The 19,118-nt window shown below is 43.0% G+C and overlaps 1 protein-coding gene and 1 long non-coding RNA gene across 9 annotated transcripts in view; one reads left to right on the top strand and one right to left on the bottom strand.

Annotated features, from left to right (window-relative positions):
* The window catches only part of LOC142022198 (uncharacterized), a 137,269-nt gene that overhangs the window by 30,998 nt on the left and 87,153 nt on the right, over positions 1-19,118 (top strand). Inside the window, exon 2 of one of the 6 annotated variants that reach the window (XR_012647879.1) lies at positions 10,966-11,102. The exons of the other annotated variants lie outside the window; for them this stretch is intronic. This is a non-coding gene — a long non-coding RNA (uncharacterized LOC142022198). The remainder of the gene's footprint in view (positions 1-10,965; positions 11,103-19,118) is intronic. 6 annotated transcript variants of the gene reach the window in all.
* PREX1 (phosphatidylinositol-3,4,5-trisphosphate dependent Rac exchange factor 1) overlaps positions 14,335-19,118 on the bottom strand; it is a 230,694-nt gene continuing 225,910 nt past the window's right edge. For all 3 annotated transcript variants that reach the window (XM_075011780.1, XM_075011781.1, XM_075011782.1), the window contains 2 exons: positions 19,024-19,091; positions 14,335-16,638 (listed from right to left, as the gene is read on the bottom strand). In XM_075011780.1, coding sequence (XP_074867881.1) covers positions 16,596-16,638; positions 19,024-19,091 — 111 coding nt within the window. In that variant the 3' untranslated portion in view covers positions 14,335-16,595. The remainder of the gene's footprint in view (positions 16,639-19,023; positions 19,092-19,118) is intronic.

Raw genomic sequence — 19,118 nt, 5'->3', positions numbered from 1 at the left:
CTACCATGTTCCCTCTGTCTTCTCTATTTCAACCAAACAAACCAAAGTATTTCAATCTTCCTTAATAGGTCATGTTTTCTAGACCTTTAAACATTTTTGTTTCTCTTCTCTGGGCCCTCTCCAATTTGTCTACATCTTTCCTAAAATGTGGTGCCTACAACTGGACACAACACTCCAAAAGCATTGATAACAGGTGAGGTCTCTACTTTAGATGTCATTCAAGGCTACCCAGGACCAGGTTTATAAAGCCTACTGGGAGTTTCAAAAGTAACTGAGTGAGGTGTGTAATTCATATTTGACTTTCAATTAGCAAAACATTTTACTTGACTTAAATCTGCATATTTTGATGAAAAAAGTCTGAGCTCAAAAACACTGCTCAGCTCTGTTTGTGTCAAGTGGTGATTCCTTCCATGACAACACTGAAGGAGGCAAAAAGAACATCCAGAGAGAAACCTATAAAGCAATTACCTCTTCTTGTGGGTTCAAAGAGGAAATGAAAGAACAGCTCATGCTTCACTCTAACTATTGCAAACTCTATTATGGGCTGCCACAGGAAAGAAAAAAAGAATCCTGGTGATTAAAACAAAACATGGCTTTTTAGTCTCTGTTCTTGCTGAGACTTTTAACAGTCTTATTTTTTATTACAAGCAGTGATGAGCTGTTAGTGACTGGTAAGAGAGAGGATGGATTATGCGCTTAGATTTACCATCTGACTAGGTTAATTTTCCAAGATGTAATTATTTATTTTCAGTCCTAACTATAGTGAATTTAATGGAACACAGAGTTAAAATTAGAAATCTGACAAACAAATACTGTTTATTAAGAAGCCAATGAATAATGGAACAATCTGACAATCCAAGACCTATGCCATCTAAATTGAACTGGAGTGTATGGGAAAGATGTTACATTCCAGTGCTTCCTAGCATCAATTTCCATTACTGGTGACACACTGCTCCAAATATTCACTAGCTAGGGTTGTTTCACTACTTTGAAAGGAGCAGGATTGGGAGTTTGTGTTATGTATTTTAAATCTATTTTGAGTGATTTTTGTGGGTTTTGAGAAGAATGCACTTTCCTGCACATGTGGAACCACTCAGCATGCCTGAAAATTTATATGGACTACAGTCAGTCTGAAATTAATGAGGCTGAACATCTTTGAAGCTAGTTACACTGTCTCATAAGAGCAGTCCATCACCTGTGGTTCCTCCAGATGAGCAAGAGTGGAAGAAAGTAGTATTACCACAATAATGATATACAGAAAATTACATCATGTGCAGAAACAATGAGAAGTCCTGTGGCACCCTATAGACTCTCAGATTTTTGGAGCATAAACTTTCTTGGGCAAAGACCCACTTCGTCTACATGCATCTGACAAAGTGGGTCTTTGCCTCTGCTCCAAAAAATATGTCAATCTATGAGGTGCCACAGGACTTCTCATTGTTTTTGTGGATACAGACTAACACGGCTACCCCTCTGATACTTGTCATAATGTGCAGAAAGTTACATGCAGTGAAATTAGTTTTTAATATCATCTTAAAACTGATCATTCGGCTGTATTGATCAAAAATTGCTTTCTAAAAGCCAATATCTAGGACTGCTGATATTTTACTCCCTGCTCATATTAAAAGTTGGGTTCTCTGTGAAAAGGAGCAGATCAGACATGATCTCTTTAACATTCTTTGACTTTTAAATATAGATAATTTCAGACCATAATTTCATTTATGTGCAGGTAAAGAATGTAACAATTTGGGGAAGAACCAGTTTAAGGTAGCTGCAACTAGCTGACCTACTTTAGTATTAAAATGCCTGGCAGGTCACATTCTACCTTTGTTGGGTAAAGGTTTTGGGTCCATATGTGTTGTCAGTTAAGAAAGTTCACCCTTGTATCACTCTGGATGTATAGATATATGGATGACTCTGTGTGTATAATGGCCCAGATCCAGAGCAGGTGTAAATTTAAATCAAGAGCTGATTAATACCCACTGAAGAGTTGGCCCAATATTTACTTTATTACTGATGTCCGTTAAGATCAATAGGAATCGGGGAACAATATCCATAGCAATTCTGCCTTAGAAATTGCTAATGCACCATCACTGTATTACGTCCCTGCACCATTATTGCAAAGCAATGTCCATGCATATTTTTCAGGAGATAATTGAAAAGTATTTAATGAATAATTCTTTAGGCTTGGGGTCCCCTCTCTCCCTGCACAACATGGGCAGTGGGTATCATAGGCAGGGGAAGGCAATGCCTTGCCGAACTGCCTCATCTGGCAGTGCCCATGCTCCGCCAGAGGTCCCCAGGCTCACTCCCCAAGCCTTTCCCTGTAGGGGAAGAGCCTGGGGCAGGCAGGCGGGGAGCTGCACCTTGCTCCTGCTAGGTCTCCAGAGCTCTGGCGACAGGGCAGGCTGCAGCTGTGCCACCCATTGGTTCCCCCGCCATGCTGTTCCCATCGATTCCATTGCGTATGCATGGGCAGGCAAGAAGTCACGGGGGGGGGTGGAGCCTCAGGCAGAAGGGGTGGGGCTCTGAAAGCTTGACTCCCCAAGCCATGGCGTTCTCTACCACCCATGTTGCACACCATTTGGAATAGCAGAAAATATATGTTTTGGAGTCAATGCATGGGACCGGTTATCACTTTAAATCAACTCTTCGTTGAAGATGAGTCCAACAGTATAAATTTAAAAGTAAGAAGTAGAAAAATACAAACCTCTGATAATATTCAAGCGGACAGCACAAAAGAAAGCACAAGAACTGTGTGATGAAAGGGGTAAGCTTTACTGGGATCTCTAAGATGGGCTGGGCAGCAGCACACCATGCTAGGAGGAAATGTGGGATATGATCCAACCTCAGCCACTGACATACACACATCACTTCACTTCTCCGAGTTGTTTAGCAACTGGCAGCTGCAAAGCACTTTGTGTTTGCTAGGGATTATTAATAGAGAGGTCTAATGAAATTATAGCTGTGTAGTGGTTCCTGACTGAGAAGTGCAGCCAATATATTTCCAGAACCTTTAATGAGAAGGGTTTGCTCTTGTGCAAGTGGCATCAACTTATCATGAATTCCTTCTATTTATTTACTTTAGTGTCTGAAAAAGCCTACTCTTTCTCTCAAAGCCAGCGTGGTTTTTACCTATTGCTGTGAAATACTGGTGTTTCTGTAGATTTCTTTAATGTAGTTTACAGTTTTATTAGTGCCTTCAACAAAAACGCTCTGGTTATGAGGAGTAAAACTAGTAAGCATTAGCTTGCTCAGAAGGTTTTATGTGGCTCTGAAATGATTGATAATAAAATCTGCTTTTGAAGAGTATTTGTGGTTTCATAATGGATGAAGACAAAGAAAACATACTGGATGGTAGGTGTTCAGAGCAGGTATTTGAGAAAGGGTTCCAGCGTCAGGCTTATTACATTTGAGACAAAGGGTGACTTAATAGTTAGTATCAGCTTAGGACTTAAAATTGGAGTGCTCCACCACAAAACTTACTCTGAAATCTTAGATGTCACTTGGCCACAGATCCACAAAGGGACATATGCTATGTCAAAAATATGAGCTAGTGATGTGATTCCCCTGCTTGTATATACAGAATCTTGGAATACTGGAACTGGAGGAACTTTGAGAGGTCATCAAGTCCAGTCCCCTGCTCTCATGGAAGGACCAAGCACTGCCTAGACCATCCCTGAAAGGTGTTTGTCTAATCTGTTCTTAAAAATACCCAATGAAGGAGACTCCATAACCCCCCTAGGCAATTTATTCCAGCGCTTAACCAACTTGGCAGTTAGGAAGATTTTCCTAATGTCCAACCTAAACCGCCTTTGCTGCAATTTAAGGCCATTGCTTTTGTCCTATCATCAGAAGTCAAGAAGAACAATTTTTCTCTCTCCTCTTTGTAACACCTTTTAAATTCTTGAAAGCTGTTATCACATCCCCTCTCAGTCTTCTCTTTTCCTGACTAAACAACCCCATTTCTTTCAGTCTTCCCTCATAGGTCATGTTTTCTAGATCTTTAATAATGTTTGTCTTTGCTCTGGACCTTCTCCAATTTGTCCACATCTTACTTGAAAAGTAGTACCCAGGACTGGACACAGTACTCCAGCTGAGGCCAAATTAGTGCAGAGTAGAGTAGAAGATTACTTCTCGTGTCTTGCTTACAACACTCAGTTAATACATCTGAGGAGAGCCAACAGACCTGAAGCAAAACAAACTCAGAGGGGAAATGAAGAATATGCTTTTAACATTGAGAATAATTAACCCTTAAAACAATTCACCAAGGATTGTGGTGGATTCATTATCACTAGCCATTCTGAAAATCATCATGGGATGTTTTCCTGAAAGATCTACTCCAGGAATTATTTGGGGCAGTTTTATGGCCTGATTTATACAAGAAGTCAGACTAGGGGATTGCAATGGGCCATTCTGGCTGTGGAATCTACTGTATGAATCTGCAGGCTGAACCTCTCTAGTCTTGCACTCTCTCATCCAGCAGCATCCATAATCCAACATAATTTTAGTTATCTGGATCACTACTTATCATGGGTGTGGCCGAGTTTCCCAAGGTCCCATAAAGTTTTTTTATAGCCATCAGTCCTGGCTCTGAGTGTTCTGTGTTATTCAGCTCTAATTTATCTTTAGATGTCTTCTGAGAGCCCACTATGCAGTGGAAGGGTTGGTAATGCTGCTAGAACATACTGACCTTCTGGGGTTTGGCAAATTCTTTCATTCTGCACTGGTCAGGTCCTGAGGGTGCCAGACTAGACAGGTTCACTGGCCGTGTCTACACTAGCCCCAAACTTCAAAATGGCCATGTAACTGGCCATTTTGAAGTTTACTAATGAAGCGCTGAAATACATATTCAGTGCCTCATTAGAATGCGGGCGGCCGCAGCACTTTGAAATTGACGTGGCTCGCCACTGCGCGGCTCGTCCCGACGGGACTCCTTTTCGAAAGGACCCCGCCTACTTCAAAGTCCCCTTATTCCTATGAGCAGATGGGAATAAGGGGACTTCGAAGTAGGCGGTGTCCTTTCGAAAAGGAGCCCCGTCAGGACGAGCTGCACGGCAGCGAGCTGCATCAATTTTGAAGTGCCGTGGCCTCCCGCATGCTAATGAGGTGCTGAATATGTATTTCAGCGCTTCATTAGTAAACTTCGAAATGGCCGTTTACATGGCCATTTCGAAGTTTGGGGCTAGTGTAGACATGGCCATTGTGTATAAGCGAAAGGAAATAAGGCCTAATTTGTATATTATCCCTTGTGGCAGGATATGGTAGGGCTTGTATTGGCTATAAAGTTGTTATTTCACAAAGCTATAATAAACTCCAATTGAAAAAATAAAAGAAGGCTGAGTTCACGTGGGCTCAGAGTTAAATGGTGCATCCTTTGCAGATCCTTCATTTCCTAATATTGTGTTCATATGGTAGCTTCATTAACTCCCATGCAATGATTTGAAAGACACTTTTCAACCAAAAAGCCCCACAATTTTTCAAGCTCTGCTTATAACGTGAATTTGATTTTTTACGCATTAAAACTGTGATAAAACCATGCTAATTGTTTTTAATTATCTGCAGACAAAAATGCCTCACTCATGTAAGTAATTATGTATGCAATTTCAAGATGATTAAATAATCACGATTCTCTGCTTATTGCCCTCAAAGTACCTTTAACTAAATTTGATTTTAAGAAGGATCAAGAAAATAATGACTTGTTTCAAACATTATTTTCTAATTTTAATTCTAGTTGATTAAAAATGAGACCTGTTTTTCCCCTGCAGATTTTTCAGGGCATTTATCAATTTATAGTGTCTTTTTTAAAAAAAATCTGGAGCACACAGTCCCTTCTAGAGACAGTGTGCAGATCAGAGTCAGTCAGGAGTCATTCTGCTTCCATTCTTCCGATCACCTAGGGCGGGGGGGGGTCATTTCCAGACAAACCCCCCTCCCTCCCTCAGCAGCACAAGCCAGTCAGCTCTGGCACTCCAACCATGTAGGGAGCGCCATGGCTGGAGCACCAGCTGGCTTGCACTGCTGTGTGGGGGGCAGAATTGGGGGATCACCTCTATGTGCTACTTGGAATTGCTCTGTGTGGGCACCAGCTGCCGTCACTCCAGTTAATGGGAGAGGCGGGGGGGCCATGCGAGTGGCTGCCTTCCCTGCAGCATGCAGAGCCACATGGCGTGAAGTATGTCCCTTCTCCCCAAGTAGGTGTGCCATTGCCCCCATCCCCTGCACCCTTCCTTCCAGCCCCTGCACCTCCAAATCCCTACGTACCTTTCCCCTCACCCAGACCCTCCCATTCCAACCCCCAGCATGCTCCTGCACCCTCCCTTCCACTCAGACCCCACATGCCCACCCAGCTCCTCCTTTCCCTTCCAGCCCTCTCCCTCCCACCTGTAGCCCATTCCTGAACACTCCCTCCTGCCCTGACTCCCCACCCACCCAGCTCCTGCACCAGCTCTCCCACAGCCCCTCCCTCCCCCACAGTCCCCAGGTGCCAGTCCTGAGTGCCGCACTTCAAGTAAGATGTGGACAAATTGGAGAGAAGACAAAAAAAATTATTAAAGGTCTAGGAAACATGCCTTCGGAGGGAAGACTGAAAGAACTGGGTTTGTTTAGTCAGGAACAGAGAAGACTGAGAGGGGATGTGTTAGCAGCTTTGTACTTCCTGCACCCTACCTCCCACCCAGCCACCCACCCCAGCCTGCTCTTTTACCCTCCCTCCTGCCCAGACCCTGCAGCTCCTCCAGCCCACTCTGCAGCAGCCCCTTCTGTGCACTGAACCCCCTGGTTTTGAGGGGGTTGTTTTTCCTTTTGTTTCTCACTTGCATGTAGTCCTTGACTGACTTGTCTCTGGGTTAGTGGCTCCCGACTCAGAAAAGCTTCCCCACCCTGACCTAGGTTCTCCACCCCAGCCAGACATCTCATTTGTAAAGGGAAAGTCCCAGAATTTAAACGCTCCCACAGGCTTTTTTTTTCTTAAAAACATGTAAATTGTCCCACACTTTCCATCTCCTGCCCCTCATCAGTACATTTTTTCTGCACACCACCTCCAGGATACAGCCATTCCTATCCATCCACACAGCCAAACTCTGACAGGCTCTGATCATTCTGTGACTCGATTACAGCAGCAGCCGTTCTTTGGCCTTGCTAAATGGAGCTGTTCTGCTCATATGCACTTAGAGTGCTGCGTCCAAGAGATCTTTTCCTAGCCTGTTACTTTGACCACCTCTCCCCTCTCTTCACACCACTCCACTGGCTCCCCTTCTCAAGAGCATCAAATAAGAGCTACTTGTTGTCATCTCTTTTCAAGGCTCACTTTGCCTTCCCTTACCTCCAATCTGCCTGTGATGCCAGCCTCCATGGACCACTTACTAACTTCTCAAACCAACACCCTTATGCTTTTCTCCCATGCTGTCATCGCTGCTTTTGAGCTGGGTGCCTGTACACATCCTCAAAACTCTTCATTATTCTCCTTCAAATCCCTCCTCAAAACTCTCCTTTGCCGTGATGCTGGCCAACAGGGGTGATGTGTGTGGGGTGCATGTGTGTGGGCTGAATCACTTCCAGTGGGGTGGGGCAGTGACACACACACACACACACACACCCTGGAGCAGCACAGCTCGAGAGCCGGGAAGCTGCTTTCAAGTTGTGCTGCTCTGAGGGATTGGCAGTGGGAAGGGGGAGGGACTGTACTTGGTGTGGATCTCCTGGAGGAAGAGTGGGAGGGGTACAGGCAGGGCAGAAATGGGCTGGAGCAGAGCATGTTTGGAAGGGGGTGGAGCATGGTTACACAGGGGTGCGGAGTTGGCAGGGCAGGGGCACATGGCCAGTGCCCACCCCCTAGATCCCTCAGACCAGTCACCACAGCTGACCAAAGAACTTATCAGTCAGTGGATAGGCTGCTGATGTGCTAAGACCACTGCCGGTCAAGCTTTGCAATATTGTCTCACTGGTTTCTTGAATTCCCTTGTCTGTCTGCCTATCGCCATCTGCAGTCTCTTGTCTTAGATTGTCAGATTTTCGGGGCAGGGATCATCTTTTTGTTGTGTGATAGTACAGCACCTAGCACAGTGGGATTCTGTGCCACGACTCTGGCTATTAGGCACTATGGTACTACAAATAATAAGTCACAATAATTAACAGTAATAGGTTCTTAGATTTTAAGGCCAGAAGGGACCATGAGGGTTAGGCTAGGGGGGATTCCATTTTTACTGATAAATGTCAGGAAACGTCAATTTCACCATAACCACCAAACTGACAAAAAGATTTCCATTGGTATTAGTAGGAATTTTAAATAGGCAAAATAAGAAAATGCTGCTTGAGAATTTATCAGAACCCTATCTGATAAAATGTGTTCCAATGCCAGTGATAATTATGGTCTGTCCCCTCTTAATAATATCCTTAAATTGTAAATAGGGTTATCATATAAAAAAGAGGATACCCCCAGAGAGGGAGTGTACCTGGATCAGTATCTACTAACTCATGTTGTATTCATGTGTTTTAATATATATGGTACGTCAGTACTGCGTTAGTTGGTAGATACCGATATATATACATTCCCCTCTCAGGGGTGTCCTTTTTTTTGAAAGGTCAAACTGTAAACATGTAAATTCCTAAACTATCTAAAAAGTTTTAAATGATTATTGTTGTCAGTGGAAATGATAAAAAATAAAAAAATGAATTATGATAGTCTAGTCTGTCCTCTTGCATTACACAAACTGTAAACTTCTTCCAGTCACTCCTGCATCTAACTCCACAAACCTGTTTGAAGTAGATCACTTCTAACAATATCTGAACACTCCATCTAGTGCTATAAGTGCAGAGTGATAAGAGCTTCCATCGCTTCCCCTGGAAAACTAATAAACCAAGGTGAATAGATTATACCATAGGCCAATTTTTTGACATTTAATTTAATTTTTTCCACTTGGGGATTTCATGACCTTTCCTCTCACTTCCTGCCCCCAGAGAACTCCTGATTAGTGGAGATAGAGTGGGGTCAAGCTTCTTAGGGTGGATCCTGGGGAAACTGCACCTTCCAAAAGGAATGATTCGACTTGTAGAAAACAAGCCAAAAAGCTGCATTTGCTCATTTCGTTTGCATGTAAAACATTTTTGGATTTACCCATCGTGCTCACTGTACCTTACCAAATCCTGGGACAAGGAACATGGGTCAAAGCAGAGACCAATAATTCATCCCTGTCAATCTCACTGGACATCAATGTAACACCAAGAAGTGGTGCCAAGGGAAATAGCTTTATTGAGACTGTGTTGAGATCAGTGCTACTCTGCCAGGTCTCTACAGTAATTAAAATCTGAATATTTGGGAAGAAACACCACAAAATGTTAGCTGGAAAATCAGTGTCGACCAGAGCTCCCTGCATAAAACAGACAGCCTGTGAGTTTAGTTGTAAGAAAAGAGAATTAACTGACTCAAAGGGATTGACAGTATCTGAGGATGCAGAATGGCAACTCAGAAAGGAAAAGGAACTCAATCAGAAAGTTAAGACCCTCTTCTCGGCAATGGTGGAAAAGAGCATCACGCAGCTGGGGAGTAGGAGTGGGAGAGAAGTTGTCATTTGGTCTCCACTGAAGCTGGGCTGGCCATGAGCTAGGCTGGCCCAGGGCTGTAGCCAAAGTGAGACTGAAGAGTAGGCAGAGAGGGGTGCAGCCAAACCTGATCAACCCAAGAGCTGTAAGCCACTCACTCATGCTCTGCTAAGGGTCCCCACTAGCTGTTGTACCATGGTCCCTGGCTGTCTCGCTGCTTCTTGCAAGGTGGGATTGGCAGGTCCATAGAGGATGGTGATGTTGCTATGAAGAGGATATGTTTTTTCCTTCTGTGTTTTGGTGCAGGGAATAACCATCCTAGAGTGGCTGTCCCCAGTTCCTCCATAGCAGGCCTCAACCACCAATTTATTTTGGTGCTTCTCTTGTGGGGATTCAACATGCAGGGCCTCAGGGCACTAATCGGGGAGCTGCTAGGATGTCATGGACTTTCTCTGCACACTGGCCAGTTTCAATGGGTTTGGTGTTTGTCGGGCTGTACGGAACAGGAACGTCTGGCCCTAAATAATTAAAAATGAGTGATAACATTATAAACAGACGAGAGAGCTAAGGGAAAGGGCAAATGAGAACTGCACTGGGGGTGTACTCATGCACAAGACAAATGGCTTGGTTTAGCATGCAACATGAGAGCACAAAAGAGCTGCCAACAGGCACATTTAGTCAGGCTGATGTAAGTGCCATTGATATGTCAGATGCTGACTCCAAGGATGATACAACAGAGAACATAATCAAACAAGGGCAAGGCTCCTGGAATAAATAACCTAATAATCAACATGCTGGAAGAGCTGTCCCTGAGAAAGAAATTGAAAGCCACCCAAGGGGCCTGGAAAGAAATGTGAGAATCATCAGGAAAGAGTAAACTTCTCCCTGGGGCCTGCAATGAAGCCATTATACACTGATTTGTACTGTACACAGAGAGACAGACACTCTGTGTGTGTATTTGTATCAATACCCTTTAAGAACTGATTTTCCAAGTAAGGGGGAAGAAATAACATTGATATTTATGGCTCTTTCCTAATTTCTAGTAATAGTGACAGACTGGTGAGAATTCCAGCATTTTGTAAGCATCTGACTCTTACCAACATACATTGGAAGCAGTTGCGAGTTTCCTGTTGCCGCTCTGAAAAGACATACTAAACTACATCATATTCATTCATTCCAGTTCGTAATTATGCACAGTATTGATAGACTATTGGTATAAATGCCTCATCCCAGAGCTCCTCATATCCCTAAATTCCTGTTGAGATCAATGACAGTTAGGGTCCTAAGACCCCTGTGGACCTGGGTCTTGCCTTCTGATACCACTCACTATTTAAGATATTGTCATATCATAGGGCAGGTTTTTGCGTTAGAGGGCCTAGAGCTTTAAAGTTGTAGAACTGGCTCAGTAAAATCTGTCTCTTTTAGAGAACACTGTGAAAACCTGCAGAGGCTTTACCGGTTTCCAACAAGCAAGGAGTTAACTCCCTGTTCAACTGCAAACTCTTTATTCAGCTGATTGGGGTAATTCATGAAGCACAGCTGGAGTGAAAGGTTCCAATCAGGTAAGGCAGGGACCTCTATAAGAGCAACTGCTGAGGGGAGAGCTGGGAAATGCCTCTGTTAGGGCAGGGTTCTCTATCTGGGAGGGATGGGCTAAGCTGTAGTTCAAGGGGGAAAAGGGCTGGTTCAGATTCTGAACTATATTAGCTTATATTTGTGTTTGCCTTGCTACCTACCTCCTATCAAGCCATGAGAAGAAAGATTTTCTGTTGCTTAACCCAAATGTCTCACTCCTGTTATTCCTTGGTTTTCATTTCCCCTCCTCCTTTTCTTCTTTCTACATAGATTTACCTGGTCTTTGTTTAAGGCTAGTCTTTGTTGTGTAGTTTGTAACTTAGGAAGAAACAATTGTACTGCTTCATCTAGTATACTGGCAGGGGAGAGGAGGTGTGTTTTATGTTACTATCTGGTCATGTACCACTGCAAACAATAGTGGCCAGAGAGGCGGCCATTATTCGTGACTGCTACCGGTGGAATTTTAGTGTCAGGCACACCTAGGCAGATGCATCACACAAGGGAGTACAGAAAGTTGATTGGAACAACCCCTTTGAATGCTTCTTAGCAGGCTAAAGCAGGCCCTTTGTTCAGGGACAGAGATTTTGTAGCTTCAGCAGAAGCATTGTTCTTTACAGGGCTCATGACTTAGCAGCACAATGGGAGCTTTTCAGGGGCACATTTAAGTTCACTACAAATGGAGCAGGGAATGCTAAAAACATACCAGCATTAAAATCTTAGTTTTCAGGCAACTACAATTTTAGACCTAAACCGCCTGAGTAAAACTAAACTCTTGTCCTATTCTGTCATGCAGTAATGGATCAGAACAGTGTTTTAGTAACAATCATTACAAAGGAGTCCTCTTGAGAGCTGCCCTTTCCTTTGGCAACATTTCTTTAAGCTCCTCTGAACAGCAGGTGACCAAACTGTTAGGTCCTGGCCAGAGGCAGATAAGAGACAGTTATTACAAGAGCTGACTCCATCTCAGTCTGCTTCCCTTTATGGGGAGCTTGCAGAAGGGTCTCCAGCATGCAGGTGTAGGCCGCTCATAATTAACACTGCAACAGGGGCTTTCACTGGCTGAGCTCAAAGTTCCAAACAAATGTTATATGCTGTAAGTGAGCATCCCAACTTCCCTGGGAGGTAGGAAACATTGCATTTCCTGTTCTACAAGGGGCTAAAATGAGGCACAGAGCGGTTAAGTGATGCATAAAGTGGCAGTGGCAGAAGGGAGTAAATTACAAGGACCCGGTCAGTCTGTACTTCCTGCTCTCATGACAATCACAGTACAGCAGGTGAAGCCTGTGTATGGGGCTGGGCTGAGGGGTAACCATGTACCAGACAACCTTACTTAAGCAATAAGCAGTTTGGGTTTTTTCATAAAATTGTTATCAGTGGGATAGAATTTGATCACAGGCTGTAGCCTCCAAATGCTGGGCAAAGCCAAAACTGTTTTAATCCAAAGCAGGAAACATTGCCCCCTGAGATCCTGCTCTTCTACAGAGGCTCTTAGCTTGTACAGCTGCTGTAGCACTCACAAATGCATCAATATGTGAGAGAATGATAGCCTCATTCCAACATTTAGGTGATACACATACTAGTTTAGAGAAGAGTTGTATTGGGGTAAATGGCTGAATCGGGGATCACCTTATTTACAAAACTAAATCCTCTCCTTTTGTGAGTAAGCTGGTTTGGATTGGCTGACATTGTCTTTTATCAGTGAGTATTAGCCGTGTGTCTAGAAGCCCATTGATTGCCTCTGGTACCATTTAGTATGATCTGCTGTGCCAGACATTGATGAAATGTTTACTGTAGTTATCTTGGAAGCAGGCCTGCTTCAAATGATGCATTCTGTACAGTGCAAGGGTGACAGTTAGCAGCTACTGTTTTATAATTTCGAAACATTTTACAAACATGACCTAATAAATCCTACAACCTCCCTGCCCCAAAGAGGTAGACACATGAGAATTCTTATACCTGTTTTACCATACAGATGGGCAACTGCAGCCTGCTAGTTATGGGCCTTCCTGAAGTCCAGGAATGGGCAGGATCACAGCAGGACTAGAACTTTGGACTTTGCCTCTTCCCCTGTTTGAGCCCTTTGACACAAGAGAGGAATATTTTCTACTAAGCAGATTCATTTCACTGGCCATCCCACTGGGATTGTTTTTCCACATGCAGCTCCCTGCCCTGAGTATCAGCTCCACAGCTTCCATTGGGTGGGAACTATAGCCAATGGGAACTGCCACCTGTGAATGTGGGCAGCCCTCAGAATGGGGCTGTGCATGCTGGCCACTTCCAGGAGCTGGCTACGTGCCATCCAACTTGCACCCACACCCTGAACCCCCTTCTAAACCCTAACCTCAAGCCTTGGGTCAGAAGCTCCTCATGTACCCAAACTCTCTCCTCCCACATTTCAACCCTGCCCTAGCCAGCCCGATGAGTGAGGGTGTGTGAGAGCAAGCAACAGAAGGAGGGCCCTCAGAGAAGGGGTGGGGCCTTGGGCAGGTCAGCTGAATAGGTGGGGGCAAGCAAAGGGATCAGTTTGCCCCAGGCCCAGCACAGCAAAGGTGCTCGGAGCTCCAGATCTGTTTCAAGTGCCGCAGCAGTGCTGCTTGGGCTGCGATGAAGTGAAGGTTGGAGTCCCCACTCCATGTCCTGGGTGGTGCTGAGAGCTAACTGGTCTTGGCCCTGCCTCTTCCACTCTTGGCTCCGCCCCTTCTGGAGCATTAAGCCAGGTCCCCTCACACCTTGCCCCGGGGACCTGTGCCAGCTGTCAGCACCACTAGCCTTGGGCTAAGGGTGGATAAAGGCAGTTTGGTTTTGTGTGATTAGAAAGTTGACAGCCCCACTTGGGCTATGACTCTTTTTTAGTTCTGAAGATTCCCGCTCCTGAGCCGGCTTTGCTGACTTCAGTGGTAATTTGGCATGAGCATAGCCTTCTACCTCCAACAGTGCTCTCTTTTTCAGGCCTGGCCTCAAACTTCACAACTGGGCAGCCTCAGAACTGCTCTATCCTGTTGTTAATGAGAATTCTGAGCTGAAGCTGCATCTGTAGGTGGCACTGCATAAACTGTCAGAGCTGAGCCTGACAAAGTCAGTTTGACCAGCTCTCAAAAACAACTTTTCTGAACGCTGTCAACTTTTGACCTTTCCTAACTCTGCAAAGTCCTAAACTTTGTTTCACAACAAAGATCTAAAGGGCGTAACTTGTATAAATAAAATCATATCCTCTTTCATTGTAATATGAACCGTTTAATATTAAAATGTTCTAGCACGTATTTAATGAGAAAACACATACATTTTAATGTAAAAGAGTGCACAGTGTAAATGCCCTTAGATCATCTTCTATGTGCCTTTCATGTCTGTATGAACGGCGTAAATGTTGGGCAGGATTCTCATCTGGTAGCAAAAATCATATATACTGAAGACGACAAAACTGTACTGATTTACCCCAGGAGAGGATACTGGCCCCTGTTTTTGTTTCTTGCTTTCAATAGTTTTTTTTCTTTAGCTATCATTACAGTGAGTTTTAAGGGATATCTGTCAAGAAATGTCAATCTTCTCCTTCCTAATCTTGGAAGATCTAATCTTGCCATCGTCTTACCAGCAACTGGCAAGATTAGATCTTCCAAGATTAGGAAGGAGCACAACTGCTTTAAAACAAGGTGCTCTGCTGATCTGACTGCAGCGCAACGCATTCTGCAGTAACTGGCTCTTGTGTTTGGGATGTAACAAGAGACAGACTCACATAAACCTCTGCTGTGGACTGAGGTGGCTCAGAAGGAACACTTAAAAGTCAACAAAACAAACGTGTGTTCCCCCACCCCTTGCAAAAACACTGTCTGAGAATGAAGGACACAAAAACATTTAATAACTCAGGAAGCCAACATAACCTCCACAGAAGTGTTGATAAGTTATTTTCTGCTATTTGAAGCAATCAGATGAAGAAAATCTCCACAGCCAAGTGGGAAGAGATGATTTTAATGTAACACTTGGGACTAGATTGCTAACCAAATAAAAATGGACTTCATTAATGCCCTTTTCAGCACAAAAATAAAACACCCGCCCCCAAATAAAAACAAAAACAACAACAAAAACCCCTTCATTCTCTAGAATGTACATCACTCCAAACAGATTCTGGAGTCTCCCAACAATGAATTGTTTTAAAAGATACTATGGCTTTTCTACAGTAAGAGAGAATATTGTTAGGTTCCTCCAGTGCAGCTGAATTTTGTTAGATATGGGTGAATTGTTATTAAGGCACTCACTCCAAGAACATTATTTCTGGCCTGAGACTGCTGACATTCAGTATCAGTCAGTAATTTGGAGAACATTACTGCACTAATGCTAATACTGACAGAATGGAGAATGATTTTGAAACAGAAACAAATAAAGTACATTATATATACAATTCTTTTTCTTTTAACTTAAAAGCCTTCCTAATACATTTTAATAACTGTATTAAAGACTACTTAAATACTGAAAGGTTTTAAATAATGTAGAATTGTGTCCAGTAAACTGGGATTAGCTGCGTAATTGCCAGCATATTGGTCCCATTTTAAACAATATAATTTTATTTAAATCTTGTATATATAATAACATGATCCAAAACAGATACTCCACTCCACATAAATAACTATAGTTCTTCTGATGTGGTTTTAAAAACTACATCTGTTCAAATATCAGACTATAAGACTGCAATTTATTTTCTTTGTAATTTCTCCTAAAAATCCTTCATTGCCAGACTCTCCTGTAAAATATTATTGTATTTCCAGAATACATAATAGACCATTAGTAAAAAATGTTAACCCCAAACCTGACTGCTACAGTAAGTAAGAGGAAGTGATGGTAAGAAGTATTATGGAATGTATACTCTGCAGCATACAGAGATTGGTTCTCACTGGGCTGAAGAGGAAAATGACTCTAAAAGAACTTTGGGTTCATATGTGAATAAACCAGAAACTTGAACTACTCATGGTCCAAAAGTGCAGGTCAGTATGTTACACCAGCAGTATTCCTGTTGCTTTACAGACGACCACTGACCAAAATGATGCTGGCAATTAAATGGATGCCAGCTACATTACTGGGAGAGTAGATGTGCTTCATCTTGCTTTGCTTTATGGATCCATAACTTGAAGGCCACAACTTTCAGCCAAGAGCACAGCTGAGTCCTTAGTAAAGTTGCAGTTTCTTGACGTGGAGTTGCCATTCCCTCGGGGCATTCTGGCCGAAGGCAGTTCTTTTGTCTTGGCTATAGAGTGATTATGGTTAGAGAACTTCTCCAATTAGCCAAGGAACCACAAGGATCTTTGCTTGTATACAGTAAGCTTTCTCAGCAGGTGGGCCTTCTGGAGTCATCTCTTACTGAATACATGACACCCAGCACCTCCTCCCTGGTCCATTTAACACCACTAGTGTCAGTTGTTATGGGTTCTTGGGCAGGGTTGATCTCCTCTGAATGCTTTAATAATTCCATACCACGGGTGTCACTTTCATTGTTATAAGTCCCCATCTAAAGGTGGCTCACATAGCCTGTAGAGTCTAAAAGGGAGGATTAAAAATTTATGTTACATGGCATAATGATACTAAAAGTTATTAGCATATGACATTCAGTTTCTTTATTGCTCTAAAAACAGTTACTGATGGTCTGACAGGAAAGATTCAGCTCGTTGTAATTAATCACCTTGCAAACTAAATGTGCCATTAGGGAATTTCTAATTAAAACAGCGCTGTTATTATAAAAATTACTTCTATTTTTGAGACCTCACTCCCCCCCACCCCTGTGCAATCCAAGTCAGATTTTGGCCCTTAGCTGTTGACAATCTGTAAATTATTTAACTATTTCTCCTAGACATTTATAACTGAGAGAACACTCATTTCACTGTGATGCCAATTAATGTGCTTGTCAGTATGGTTGATTTAACCTTGTTTACAAAGAAATTTCAAAATCACAGAAATTGGAGCTAGACAAGATGCTGAAAGTGGGGATTTTTCTCCATCACTCCAGTGCATGATGGTGCCCTGCAGCAGGTTCTCCAGCACTTTGTTCTAGTTTAAGTTTAAACTCAAATAATGAGGCTTCCCTAACTTCCTTTCCAAGCCTCAGAGAGGTAGCTGTGTTAATTTGTATCTGCAAAAACAATGAGGATTCCTGTGGCACCTTAATGACTGATATTTATTTGGGCATGAGCTTATGTTTTAAAGATGCCATAGGACTTCTTGTTGTTTTTCCTTCCCAAGATTATTCCACAGTCTAACAGACCTCACTGCTAGGACATGTTTCCTGATACTTAGCCCAAATTCAGTTTACTTGAAATTAATTTACCTTTGCTCACTTCAGCTCCATTTAGTCTTATGCACAGCATACTGATGAAACCAAGTAGGAACCTGTGGCTCTGGGTGTTTCAAAAATAAGCTGTCTAAAATGAAAGGTTCTTTAAAACCCTAACATCAAATATGAGTCTTTTCTTACCTTCATTCTATCTTGTAAACCACAACTCTAGCTCCGATGGTATTTATCCTGAACTATTGCAAACACATTATAACTTTAGGATCATAAAAATGGATCCTAGGTAATGCATATTCATTAGAAAGGGGAAATGTCACTGCTACGGGAAGCGTGATGGCATTCAGAAAATGACAAGACTGGGCATGCTCATCCCTTATTGAGCTGGCACTTGGAATTTGAGGTGGGGGTGTGCAAATGTAGCAGAACCAACATATTGTCCCTGTGCAACTTCTCTGAGAAAGCAAAATTAGGCCAAACTGTGTCACAGACAACTTCACCTCAACCACCCACTCCTGTTTTCATGCCATAGGCTTGAAATAACTTTCTGCAAGCACCTAAAAGGTGCCATGGTCACCAAAGACAAGGGATTATTTAGGTTGACCCAATGAGGTATAGCTAAGAGAAACTGTCACGAAAAGGAAAAGTTGACTCTGAAATATACTTATGGTCTAAGCCTCAGCTCATAGGCCCTCCAAAATGGATCAGATCAGACACTTTAATAGGATAAACCTGCACAATCAAGGAGGGATGCTGCATATGCCTGCTCATGTCTAGGCCCAGAGCTGACTTGCCTTACTTAACTGAATCCCAGTAACTTCCAAAGGAGCAGATGCAGACTCATTGACTTCCATAGGCTACTTGCATAGACATGCAGGATTTGGCCCTAGCATTCTATGAATGGTCAATGCAGCTATAATGAAACCCTCTTCTCTCTCCTGGGTCTGTTTGGGAGGGTTGACTATGAAGGAACAGGGAGAAGGGAAATGGGTTAAATCAATCTCTCTCTGGCAGTAAAAACCAAAAGGGAGACACACTGACTATCTTCAGCTCCTTTTGGTAGTCAAGAGAGATTTGCAAGTGTGTAGCACCTATCAAGCTTGACCCTCAGACAACAACAGAATGGCTGTGACTTTGAACAACTGGTTCATCTAGGAACTGCATCATCATAAATTCACTCTGATCTTAGCTGCTTGCTCTTAAACCTACTCTGCAGTAAATCATGAGGCACTCTGACTATTCCAGACACTTAGCAGGGGTCTGGCCAAAATATTAGCTCATGAATTACCTTTGCAGAGTTGCAATTAGATCTGCCATTCAAGCATTTCTGCTCCTCAGCATACCACAGATAACCGAGAGCATCTGAGCTTTAGCCACTCATTGGCACTGTCAAAAAAATCAGCAGTGATGTTGTATTTAAATGACATTGGAGTCCTATAAGTTAACGGCGAGTGACAGGGGATTTTGAACAAAGTTTTTTAAAATACTGGTGCAGTTGGTTTAGAATAGTGATGGTTGGAATAGTTTTGTGTACTACTGCTGAAAAGTTTGTTGTTTTTGAAAGAAAAGAAAATGTCACAGCTGGGTGAAAAGATGCAATACAAATACTCAGGTAACACATACTGTACATAATAACCTACCGAGGTGCAGACTGTGGCATCTGATCCATCACTTTGAGATTTTTAGCAGAGATTTCAACCCTTGGTCCCTAAGGAAACACAGAACTTATGGCATT

This window comes from Carettochelys insculpta, chromosome 17 (genome assembly GCF_033958435.1).
Source record: "Carettochelys insculpta isolate YL-2023 chromosome 17, ASM3395843v1, whole genome shotgun sequence".
NCBI classification, from domain to species: Eukaryota; Metazoa; Chordata; order Testudines; family Carettochelyidae; genus Carettochelys; species Carettochelys insculpta.
The sequence above is the reverse complement of the archived record's forward strand: the minus strand, read 5'-3'. Positions and strand labels throughout refer to the sequence as shown.